This window comes from Puma concolor, chromosome B2, assembly GCF_028749965.1.
Source record: "Puma concolor isolate L17-30 chromosome B2, mPumCon1.1.hap2, whole genome shotgun sequence".
Lineage (NCBI taxonomy): Eukaryota > Metazoa > Chordata > Mammalia > Carnivora > Felidae > Puma > Puma concolor.
This window is the reverse complement of record NC_141671.1, coordinates 120705616-120718202: the sequence shown is the minus strand read 5'-3', so window position 1 is coordinate 120718202 and position 12587 is coordinate 120705616. Positions and strand designations below refer to the sequence as shown.

The 12587-nt window shown below is 37.7% G+C and overlaps 1 protein-coding gene across 2 annotated transcripts in view; it reads left to right on the top strand.

Annotated features, from left to right (window-relative positions):
- Positions 1 to 12587, top strand: part of MED23 (mediator complex subunit 23) — a 46975-nt gene that overhangs the window by 30066 nt on the left and 4322 nt on the right. For both annotated transcript variants that reach the window (XM_086707859.1, XM_086707858.1), the window contains 9 exons: positions 615 to 820; positions 910 to 1090; positions 5017 to 5187; positions 5624 to 5840; positions 7403 to 7639; positions 8952 to 9117; positions 9936 to 10008; positions 11009 to 11223; positions 12179 to 12299. In XM_086707859.1, coding sequence (XP_086563985.1) covers positions 615 to 820; positions 910 to 1090; positions 5017 to 5187; positions 5624 to 5840; positions 7403 to 7639; positions 8952 to 9117; positions 9936 to 10008; positions 11009 to 11223; positions 12179 to 12299 — 1587 coding nt within the window. The remainder of the gene's footprint in view (positions 1 to 614; positions 821 to 909; positions 1091 to 5016; positions 5188 to 5623; positions 5841 to 7402; positions 7640 to 8951; positions 9118 to 9935; positions 10009 to 11008; positions 11224 to 12178; positions 12300 to 12587) is intronic.

Below are 12587 nucleotides of genomic sequence, written 5' to 3'. Positions count from 1 at the left end.
AAACTTCATCTGTCCTCTACTTTGCAAAGAAAAGTTTAAGCATAATGAACATCTGCTTTCTATAACTTCTAATAGGGCCTTAAAGCAGTGGTTCTCAACTTTACCAGGATCACCTAGAGGGCTTGTTTGGATACAGACTGCTGGGCCCTAGGTGCAGAACTTCCAGTTCAGTAGGTCTGGAATGGGGTCCAAGACTGCATTTCTTACAGGTCCCAAATGGTGTCAATACTGATGGTCTGAGACCCATTTGGCTGTGTAATAGATTTTCCTTACAGAGATGCTAAAATATGTAACCAAAGGATACATAAATTTCTTTCTTTTTTTTTTTTTTTCTTTTTAATGATGAACAGAAGTATCAACAGATGATTGAAGAAGCTTTGAATTCAGGCTTGCTTGGAATTTCTGTTTAGGAAATCTAGAAAGGGAATCTTAGAGATACCAAATTAAGCCTGTGTATTTTCCCATTATAGAAATTCAAGGCTTGATTACTAAGTTGCTTGAGGTTGCCTAGAGTTTATTAGTGTCATAATCAAGCCTAGAACTGGCTTCTTAACTCTGTAGCCAGTGTTCTTTCTAGTATAACCCTTGAAGTAAACTTCTCATCTTCCTTTTAGGCATTCTTCAAACAAAATAACGTACCTCAGGAAAGCCGTTTTAATCTGAAAAAAAATGTGGAAGAGGAGTATAGGAAGTGGAAGTCAATGACCAATGAAAATGACATCATTACCCACTTTTCTATGCAAGGCTCTCCTCCTCTCTTCCTTTGTCTTCTCTGGAAAATGCTCTTGGAAACAGATCATATAAATCAGATTGGCTATAGGTAAGCCAAAAACCTAGATCTGCATTCCATTTGACAATCCATTATTACCATACAGCAATATAACTTATTTTTTACTCTCTGATTTCCAGAGTATTAGAAAGAATTGGAGCCAGGGCCTTGGTTGCCCATGTGAGAACATTTGCAGATTTCCTAGTATATGAGTTCTCTACATCAGCTGGGGGTCAGCAACTCAACAAATGCATTGAAATTCTTAATGACATGGTATGGAAGTACAACATTGTTACATTGGACAGATTAATTCTCTGCCTGGTAAGAATATGCTCACTTAGGAATAAGTTTCTAAGCAGCCTCATTCTGTTTTGGATCAGTGTGTGTGACTGATAGACCTTGTGCTGATCTAACTATATTGCTTCTAAGGATTTAATGAAATTATACTATAATCAAGTATTACTATCAATTCCCTAAGGAACTAGAGATTTCCCAGTGTATTTATTCATTCATTCATTCAGTAAGCATGTATCGAATATCTGCTATGTTTGATGCACAGAAAGTATAGAAGTAAGTAAGACAGACATGGTCCTGATCTTGTGATGCTGTGAAAGTATAAACAGTTAGTTAAACCCTGAGTTGATTCCCAAAGGCTCCCACTAGAGGCAGGAGTGGTAAAAAGCCATCATATTTCTTTTTTTTTTTTTTTTAATTTTTTTTTTTTTATTATTTTTTTTTTATTTATATATGAAATTTATTGTCAAATTGGTTTCCATACAACACCCAGTGCTCATCCCAAAAGGTGCCCTCCTCAGTACCCATCACCCACCCTCTCCTCCCTCCCACCCCCCATCAACCCTTAGTTTGTTCTCAGTTCTCAACAGTCTCTTATGCTTTGGCTCTCTCCCACTCTAACCTCTTTTTTTTTTTTTTTTTTTTTTTGTTCCCCTCCCCCATGGGTTTCTCTTAAGTTTCTCAGGATCCACATAAGAGTGAAACCATATGGTATCTGTCTTTCTCTGTATGGCTTATTTCACTTAGCATCACACTCTCCAGTTCCATCCACGTTGCTACAAAAGGCCATATTTCATTTTTTCTCATTGCCACGTAGTACTCCATTGTGTATATAAACCACAATTTCTTTATCCATTCATCAGTTGATGGACATTTAGGCTCTTTCCATAATTTGGCTATTGTTGAGAGTGCTGCTATGAACATTGGGGTACAAGTGCCCCTATGCATCAGTACTCCTGTGTCCCTTGGATAAATTCCTAGCAGTGCTATTGCTGGGTCATAGGGTAGGTCTATTTTTAATTTTCTGAGGAACCTCCACACTGCTTTCCAGAGCGGCTGCACCAATTTGCATTCCCACCAACAGTGCAAGAGGGTTCCCGTTTCTCCACATCCTCTCCAGCATCTATAGTCTCCTGATTTGTTCATTTTGGCCACTCTGACTGGCGTGAGGTGATACCTGAGTGTGGTTTTGATTTGTATTTCCCTGATAAGGAGCGACGCTGAACATCTTTTCATGTGCCTGTTGGCCATCCGGATGTCTTCTTTAGAGAAGTGTCTATTCATGTTTTCTGCCCATTTCTTCACTGGGTTATTTGCTTTTCGGGTGTGGAGTTTGGTGAGCTCTTTATAGATTTTGGATACTAGCCCTTTGTCCGATATGTCATTTGCAAATATCTTTTCCCATTCCGTTGGTTGCCTTTTAGTTTTGTTGGTTGTTTCCTTTGCTGTGCAGAAGCTTTTTATCTTCATAAGGTCCCAGTAATTCACTTTTGCTTTTAATTCCCTTGCCTTTGGGGATGTGTCGAGTAAGAGATTGCTACGGCTGAGGTCAGAGAGGTCTTTTCCTGCTTTCTCCTCTAAGGTTTTGATGGTTTCCTGTCTCACATTCAGGTCCTTTATCCATTTGGAGTTTATTTTTGTGAATGGTGTGAGAAAGTGGTCTAGTTTCAACCTTCTGCATGTTGCTGTCCAGTTCTCCCAGCACCATTTGTTGAAGAGACTGTCTTTTTTCCATTGGATATTCTTTCCTGCTTTGTCAAAGATGAGTTGGCCGTACGTTTGTGGGTCTAGTTCCGGGGTTTCTATTCTATTCCATTGGTCTATGTGTCTGTTTTGGTGCCAATACCATGCTGTCTTGATGATGACAGCTTTGTAGTAGAGGCTAAAGTCTGGGATTGTGATGCCTCCTGCTTTGGTCTTCTTCTTCAAAATTACTTTGGCTATTCGGGGCCTTTTGTGGTTCCATATGAATTTTAGGATTGCTTGTTCTAGTTTCGAGAAGAATGCTGGTGCAATTTTGATTGGGATTGCATTGAATGTGTAGATAGCTTTGGGTAGTATTGACATTTTGACAATATTTATTCTTCCAATGCATGAGCAGGGAATGTCTTTCCATTTCTTTAAATCTTCTTCAATTACCTTCATAAGCTTTCTATAGTTTTCAGCATACAGATCCTTTACATCTTTGGTTAGATTGATTCCTAGGTATTTTATGCTTCTTGGTGCAATTGTGAATGGGATCAGTTTCTTTATTTGTCTTTCTGTTGCTTCATTGTTAGTGTATAAGAATGCAACTGATTTCTGTACATTGATTTTGTATCCTGCAACTTTGCTGAATTCATGTATCAGTTCTAGCAGACTTTTGGTGGAGTCTATCGGATTTTCCATGTATAATATCATGTCATCTGCAAAGAGCGAAAGCTTGACTTCATCTTTGCCAATTTTGACGCCTTTGATTTCCTTTTGTTGTCTGATTGCTGATGCTAGAACTTCCAGCACTATGTTAAACAACAGCGGTGAGAGTGGGCATCCCTGTCGTGTTCCTGATCTCAGGGAAAAAGCTCTCAGTTTTTCCCCGTTGAGGATGATGTTAGCTGTGGGCTTTTCATAAATGGCTTTTATGATCTTTAAGTATGTTCCTTCTATCCCGACTTTCTCAAGAGTTTTTATTAAGAAAGGGTGCTGGATTTTGTCAAAGGCCTTTTCTGCATCGATTGACAGGATCATATGGTTTTTCTCTTTTTTTTTGTTAATGTGATGTATCACGTTGATTGATTTGCGAATGTTGAACCAGCCCTGCATCCCAGGAATGAATCCCACTTGATCATGGTGAATAATTCTTTTTATATGCCGTTGAGTGTTAATAATCATTTCTGTACACTTTGGTGGCCACAGTCAGAACTGAATGTTTCTCATAGCCACCCAATATTTCCTCAAATTATTTTTTTCTCAACTTTGATGTCTATTTCAGCAAACAACTTTTAAAAATTTTTTTTAACATTTATTTATTTATTTTTGAGAGAGAGAGACAGGGCGTGAGCAGGGAAGGGGCAGAGGGAGAGGGAGACACAGAATCCAAAGCAGGCTCCAGGCTCTGAGCTGTCAGCACAGAGCCCTATGCGGGACTCAAACTCACGAACCGTGAGATCATGAGCTGAGCTGAAGTTGGATGTTTAATTGACTAAGCCACGCAGGCACCCCTATTTCGGCAAGATTTTAAGAGAAGACACTGAACAAGGCCGGAAAATACTTATTTTTTTTTAACACTGTAGTGTTGGGTCACCTGGGTGGCTCAGTTGGTTAAGTGTCTGACTTCGGCTCAGGTCATGATCTCATGCTTCATGAGTTTAAGCCCCACGTCGGGCTCTGTGCTGACAGCTCAGAGCTTAGAGCCTGCTTCGGATTCTGTGTCTCCATCTCTCTCTGCCTGTCCCTCAATCTCTCTCTCTCTCTCTCTCTCTCTCTCTGTCCCTCTCTCAAAAATAAATAAACATTAAAAAAAATACTGTAGTGTTGATATTGGGGTGGCTTAGTTGGTTAACATTAACCTCTTAGCTGCAGAACATAAATATGGTCATGATATAGTAGGGGAAGTAAGCTAAGTCTATAAATCAATAAGATAGAAGGATCAGATAGAGGTGTGAGGAAAATATCGCCAGGCAGTAATGAGAGCACATCTACCCAGGTGATATATCTTGAAAAATGGGTTAAATTTCAACAAAAGAAAAAAGAGTGATACTTTAGACAGAAGGAATGGTGAGAACCAAAAATGAGTAAGAAAGTTAAATATGCTTAGGGAATTCTGAACAGTTGGCTAGGGGTAGACTCCACATATATTGAAACTGTAATGATAGTGAGGTATTACTGTATTCCAATTTAGACTATCTAGTGGAGGGGCCATGCTTTTGCACAGGTCAGACATTTTAATATCATTTTTCTGTTTTTCTCCAAAGGCCATGCGTAGTCATGAAGGAAATGAAGCCCAGGTTTGTTATTTCATAATTCAGTTGCTGTTACTCAAACCAAATGATTTTAGAAATCGAGTGAGTGACTTCGTGAAGGAAAATTCTCCAGAGCACTGGCTACAGAACGACTGGCACACCAAGCACATGAATTATCACAAGGTACTCATTCAAATCAGTGCTTCTGTGACTCCTTCTTAAGCCAGACTTAAGTATTTGGCTAATTGATTTGGCTGTTTTCTCTGTGGTTCCACTGTTTTCTCTCTAATCTGTACAGAAGTGAATTAGCTCTCTAAACTTCCTCGAGGTTCTAGAATATCTCTACCGTTAAGAATATATTGAAACTGCAATTTTAGTAGATGTGAGTACTTACATACAAAATGAAAGGGTTATCACAAATTTTCTATACATAAATCTTTTTCGATATACCTTTGGGATAATAGAGATTTTTGTCAAGTGAAGGACTCTAGATTTCATTGCACTGCAAAACAGATATGTTTTCATATTCTTTTAAAAATGACAAGTTTATTTAGCTCTATTTTTTAAGAGAATTTAAAAAAAGATGTCCTAAACATTTCCCATTTTCTCACTTCCACAGAAGTACCCCGAGAAACTGTATTTTGAGGGCCTCGCGGAGCAGGTCGACCCTCCTGTGCAGATTCAGTCTCCCTACCTCCCCATCTATTTTGGAAATGTGTGTCTTCGATTTCTCCCAGTATTTGATATAGTAATCCACAGGTTTTTAGAGCTGCTTCCAGTTTCCAAGTCACTGGAGACTCTACTAGATCACCTTGGTGGCTTATATAAATTTCATGGTGAGCTTTTTCAAATTTTAATTGTTTTTCAATAAAAATGTTTTGGGAGTAAGTGCTATATAGTGATGCCATGAAGTATAAAGTAGGTGACATAAAAATATGAATAGGTAGGTCATAGCAGATGTACTAAATAGCAGAAATAAAAGTGATATGCAGGAGAGGCCCCCTTTTACATAGTGTGTGATTAATTGCCAAATGTGTAGAGAAAGAGAAGCGTTATGAGTTCAGAGCAGACTGATGTTACTGTGAACTAAAGGGTCTTGGCAGGCTTCCTGGATGATAGGATTTGAGCTGTGATGTATGTGATTTATCTAAACAGGAGGAAGAGAACATTCTAGGCAGAAGGAATCTTTTGGAAAAAATCACAGCATTTTAACAACAGTGTCCTCATTGGCTAACTTGAGAATTTAAACATTGTACCGGACAATGTAGATCACCTTTAAGTGCCAGGCTCAGAAGTTTTGATTTTATAACATGCAGATAATCAAGAGTCAACTAGATGCTATTGAGTAAGGTCATGGCATAGAGAGCATTATTTTAGAAAGTTAAATCTAGTTGTAGTCAGTAGCATGTTTTGGAAGGAGGAAGCCATTTCAAAAACTTAACGTCAAAAAATTTCAGGTGTAGGATTAGTATCTAAACAACTGTGATGGCACTGGGAATGCGAAAGAAGGGACAGATAGTCCAGGAAGAAGGAACAGGCCTTGATTGCTGCTTGTAGGGAGAATATAGAAAGAAAAGAAGAGAACTACAAAGTTTGAAACCATGTGACTAGAGAATGGTGGAGTCAGTGACAGGAGCATGAAAGTCCTAGAGCAGCCGCTGTGGGGACACAGTATATTTCTCTGGGGTGGCGGGGTGGGGGGCAGTTCTTCTTAGTCCTTTATCTAAGATGTTTTCCTCCTAACCAGAAGCCTGAATTGCATGTTAGCATTACAGAGTAAGTATGAAGTTCAAGTGAGCATTCCTGTAAAAACATTTTGTTTTTGTTTTTGTTTTTTTGGATTAGGTAACATGCACATGGTAGAGAAGGGTATGCAGGGAAGAAGAGTTAGTCCCATCCCTGATCTCCAGCTAGCCAGTTTCTTTCTCTGTGGGCAACGACTGTTACCAGTTCCTTGTGCTTCCTTCCTTAGCTATTGTGTAGTTAGGGTTGTTTTTTTTTTCCCCCCACAAATAATATATAATACACACATTGTTCTGCACCTTGTTTTAATACCTGTATAGTGTGTTGGAATGGATTATTTTTATCAGTGCATAAAAAGCCCATTAATCCATACATGCCATGATTTACCCTGTTTTTGACCATTGAGGCTCTTCTGATCTTTTTGCTAGTATCAACAGCGCCACAGCAGTTATTCATTTACATACCATGTATATATTATTCGAAGCCTTCTGCCTTGTTTTGAAATAAAAATATTCATCGTACGCAACTTCCCAGCATGTGAAATAGTTTCATTGGCTTCTGAGCTATCTTTTGGTAATCTTGAACACAGAGGGTTAGTTTTTCACAGTTGTTGGTAACTGGATAAACTTCATGATGATTGTTTTCTTCTTGGCAGATCGGCCAGTGACTTATTTGTATAATACTCTGCACTATTATGAAATGCACCTGAGAGACCGCCCACATCTCAAGCGAAAACTTGTGCATGCCATCATTGGCTCACTCAAGGATAATCGACCCCAAGGCTGGTGTCTAAGTGACACGTACCTGAAGTGTGGCATGAATGCACGAGAAGAAAATCCTTGGATCCCTGATGACTCCTACTATTGCAGATTGATTGGCAGACTAGTAGATAATATCCTTTTCATTGTGATTTTTCCAGACCTTTCAGAAATAACTATATGTTGATTTGTGAGGACACATACTACCTTCTCAAGGTAATATATATTTTTTTAAGTTTATTTATTCATTTTGAGAGAGACATAGACAGCACGAGCTGGAGAGGGGCAGAGAGAGAGGGACTGAGAGAATCCCAAGCAGGCGCCCCGCTGTCAGCACAGAGCCCAACATGGGGCTCAAACTCACAAACTGTGAGATCATGACCCAAGCCAAAACCAAGAGTCGGATGCTTAATGACTGAGCCACCCAGGCACCCCTCAAGGTAATATTTTTATACATGCCAAGGCTTCAATTCTTTTAAGATTATTTTTGTTTTTACTTTTGTAAAGGTTTTGACATCTTAAATTAGCAACACCAACTTAGCTGCCAAATAGGCAGAAATTCACTCCATTAAAATTTAAATCTTAAAAACAGACCTCAAGGTTTGTTTCAAAGAAAAAAAAATTGATCTCCAAAAAAATATACTATGTATTGTAGTAAATGCATCTGTTTGCTACTGGAGAATATAGAATTTTGTTACTTTATTATTTTTTTTAATATGAAATATATTGTCAAATTGGTTTCCATACAACACCCAGTGCTCATCCCAACAGGTCCCCTCCTCAATGCCCATCACCCACTTTTCCCTCCCTCCCACCCCTAGAATTTTGTTGCTTTAAACAAATCCTTGGATGCTTTTAAAATATATTAATAGATAATAATAAAACTTGTTTTTCCCTCCTTTTTAATGAGAAAGCTGATTTACTTATATTTTGATTTCTTTTTTTGATTTCATGTTTTAAGTTATAAGCACACTATGTTTAATATGTTTGTATACCATGTTGCTGTTTACTAGGTAGAGCAATTTTACGTAAATGGGCATGATTTATTTTCTTACACAAAGAGATTTATTTCCTGAAGTAAAAGAATTACTCATTATAATGTTCTTATTACCTGCCTTACAACTGTTGAAAGAAATAAGTAGATGAAGCCTAGGGCTACTTTGGTTGCATCTATGGCTGTCATGTCACAGTTATAAAAGCACACCTATAGAAGACCAGCTATTTATACCTTGTGATTATACATTTCAGTTATGTCAAACGTATTAGTGTATTTGGTTCATGGTATTTGCCTCTTAATTTCTGCTCACTTATTGAGGCCTCATAATCATAAATTGATAATCAAATGAGATGTTTACATGTGAAACATTGGAAAACTGTAAAGCACTCTACAAATATGAGCCATTAATTTCAAAACAAGCAAACAGTTATTGCTTTAATCATCTGCACCGATGGCTGGCAAATCTCCCGGTCCATTCCCAAACTGCGACTGGAGATTCAATGAGTTTCCCAACCCAGCTGCCCATGCACTGCATGTTACTTGTGTGGAGCTCATGGCCTTGGCCGTTTCAGGCGAAGATGTTGGAAATGCTCTTCTAAATGTCGTCCTGAAAAGGTGTGTATCCTGTTTCATGCAGTAAGATTCATTGTTTTTTGTAAAGAGAATGATATTTTATTAGGAGCTGTTAGACAAATGTGTTGTCCCAAGGCTGATGCACTTGGGACGGTAATTGTCTTTTGGTCCCAGATTTTGTCTTTGTGATATAGATATAATTGAGGGAGCCCTGGACAGGGTCAGAAGACCTGGGTTTGTTCCCACGTCTACTATTTTTTTTTTAATTAAAAACAAAATTTTTTTTTTAACATTTATTCATTTTCTAGAGAGACAGAGCACAAGTGGGGGAAGGGCAGAGAGAGGGAGACACAGAATCTGAAGCAGGCTCCAGGCTCCGAGCTGTCAGCACAGAACCTGACACAGGGTTCGAATTCACAGACCGCGAGATCTTGACCTGAGCCAAAGTCGGACGCTTAACCAACTGAGCCACTCAGTTGCCCCCCCCCCGAACCTCTACTCTTTAGTAGCTGTTTGACATTTAAGTTAGGAATAAGGTTATCATCTCACTAAAGATAATCTTTCAAGATTCCCTTCTTGAAGATCAGTGTGAAGTGGGGGATAATGATTGGAGAAGTGGAAATAAGTGGCAATAGTCTTAACATCCCAGCAACCGCTGTTAAAGGAGACAACCAAAAAACAAAGCTTTTGGATATTTAAATTTTTACTCAATGAAAATCCATTGTAGTTTTATTGGAGTAGATCAGTTGTTAGCCCCAATTTGTATATGTTGTCAAAATAAGATCCATTATTAACCGTATAAAGGTGTTTTTGTAATTTCACATTTTTTCATATTTTTCTTCTGTTTTCTTCACTTATAGTCAGCCTTTAGTGCCAAGAGAGAATATTACAGCATGGATGAATGCAATTGGACTCATCATCACTGCACTGCCAGTGAGTTAATCATTTTGATTTGTACCAGAATACAGTTGTTCCCTGTCAGCCAAAAGAATAAGATGCATGAAAAAAAAAAGATGCATGTAAGATGCCCTTGTATAAGGACGTCATGCAATTAAGGAAGTGGTTCCTATTTTTCAAGTTTTCATATCATTATTGCTTCAGACACCTACAGTGACTATTTTGTTTGCCTCCTTCAGATCTAAAAATCTGCCTGACCAATGGGTCTCGGTATCCTTTGTCTGACCAACTTTAGTTCGTATATTATCTATCCAACCTTAGTTCTGATCTGCTTTTGACCACTTAACATGTTACATATCTAGAGCCTTTCACTCATGCAAATAACACTTGTTGAGATATGTTTGAGGTACTTCTGATGTGTTATAGAATGAGACATTATGCAGAGCCCATCTTCCTTCTGTCAGCTTCTCTAAAGCCTGTTCATTCTTTGCCAGCTTAGGTTCTGCTTCTTCAGTGAACCCTTCCTGGACCTCCCCTCATGTGAAGTCTCCCTTCTGTGACCTCACATGTGTCTACTTAGCACTATTCAGTTGTCTATTGTGATATCTTTCGATGTCAGTGACATTATCTAACTCTGCTCTCCAAACTTGTTTGATTATGCACCTCTATGAATCAATCATTTTTTCCTTGCACACCTCCAAAATATCTATATTTATCTGTGAGTTATATATGTGTACCAGTGTTGTCTGTATAATAGGTATTGGTAAGGGCAATTTTCCGTACACTAATATCAGATACTAGCCCTCTAACTCACAGACACTTATCCCCAGGTTCTTAGTAACTGTATTTGACTTACTGTGAAACCACTCACTTTTGATTTCAAAATCTCCATTACACAAAAACACAAGCTAGATAAGTAAAAAATTTTAAAGAATGAGAATGCTCCATTATGTTAGGCTTTGGAGTGGAATATTAGAAATGGGATTGAATACTTGATAAGTGATCATTTTCATCAGGCTTTCCTCTCATTTTAAAGGAGCCATATTGGATTGTCCTTCATGATCGAATTGTGAGTGTTATCAGCAGTCCCAGCTTGACATCTGAGTCAGAGTGGGTTGGCTATCCATTCCGCCTCTTTGATTTCACTGCTTGTCATCAGTCCTACTCCGAGATGAGCTGCAGCTATACATTAGCTCTCGCACATGCTGTGTGGCACCATTCCAGCATTGGGCAACTTTCTCTCATTCCCAAGTAGGTATTATGATTTCTTAAATAAATTGGACTTTTTTTGTTTTGTGTGTTTTTTAACTCATTTACACATGAGGTATGCATCTCATTCAATAGGACAACTTGCAAAGTGAATTTTAATTACATAGAGTTTCTAAATAATGAGGAAGCTCTTTAATTTCAGAATTGTCTGTAAAAATTAATTTGTATATGCAAGAAATAATCTGATATCTAGTTTTCCATCACAATTTCAGGAGACTTCGTCAAATACATGCTTTTTCCAGAATATATCTCACAAGTTGTATTTTGAACTGAATAACTCATAATAGCCTGTTTTCTGATTATTTTTTCTTGACTATACAATTGGTATTACTTAAATTCACATTTCTTGAGTATGGCATTTATATTAGATTGGCCATTCTCTTTTTATTTCAGATACATGTTTTTCCTACTATTCAAAAGTAGAACATTGCTGTGAAACCTTCCATAAGCCAAAATGGCGTAAAGTGAAGCATATCCCACTCTTTCTAAAAGTTCATGTTACGCCACTTCGCTTTTATGGAAGACCTATATTAGTACCTATTTTTGCAAACCAAAAGAAGACCAAAGAGAATTTTTGCTTTTACAAAAAAAAAAAAAAAAAAAAAAAACATCGCTATAATAATGTAGGTCTTTTGTAAAAGCAAAGTGGCATGATGCAAACTTTCAGAAAGCACTCAGGGGATCCGGGGGTACCTGTAATTCCCCTCTGTCACTCAGTGATTGTACTGTTGAGAATGACTCCTAAATCTGAAGTAATTTATGTTGATAATCAAATGAAAATAATATCCAGTGAGAAATGTAAGATTAATTAGAAAGAGAAACTTTAAAAAATATTACAAATTTTACAAATGCTTGGGTAGGCTACATCAACAAAGTTCAAATAATTCAAATGATTTAAAGTCACAGGAAATTTTTATTTTTAATCTTCAAATTTTAGGTTTCTCACTGAGGTCCTTCTTCCTATAGTGAAAACTGAATTCCAGTTGCTTTATGTGTATCATCTTGTGGGACCATTTTTACAAAGATTTCAGCAAGAGAGAACTCGATGTATGATAGAGGTAAAAAAAATCTGGCTTTTCTGTGATAAGTCCTAAAAGATCTTTGTAAGTTTATTTCCCAGTGTTTTCCAACCTGTATATCGTAACCATTAGTAGTGAAATTAGTTTAATAGGCTCTAAAAGCAATTTTAGAGGATTTAGCATGCCTGTAACTTAGAATGCCTATAATGAGTTTGGTGCGGGATGTACTGAATTGGAAATATAGGGGAAATAACCATTATCAAGCTTGAAAAGAAAGTTAAGATGGAGAAGTGCATTTGAGAGCCTGCACTATAGTGCAGAGGAATT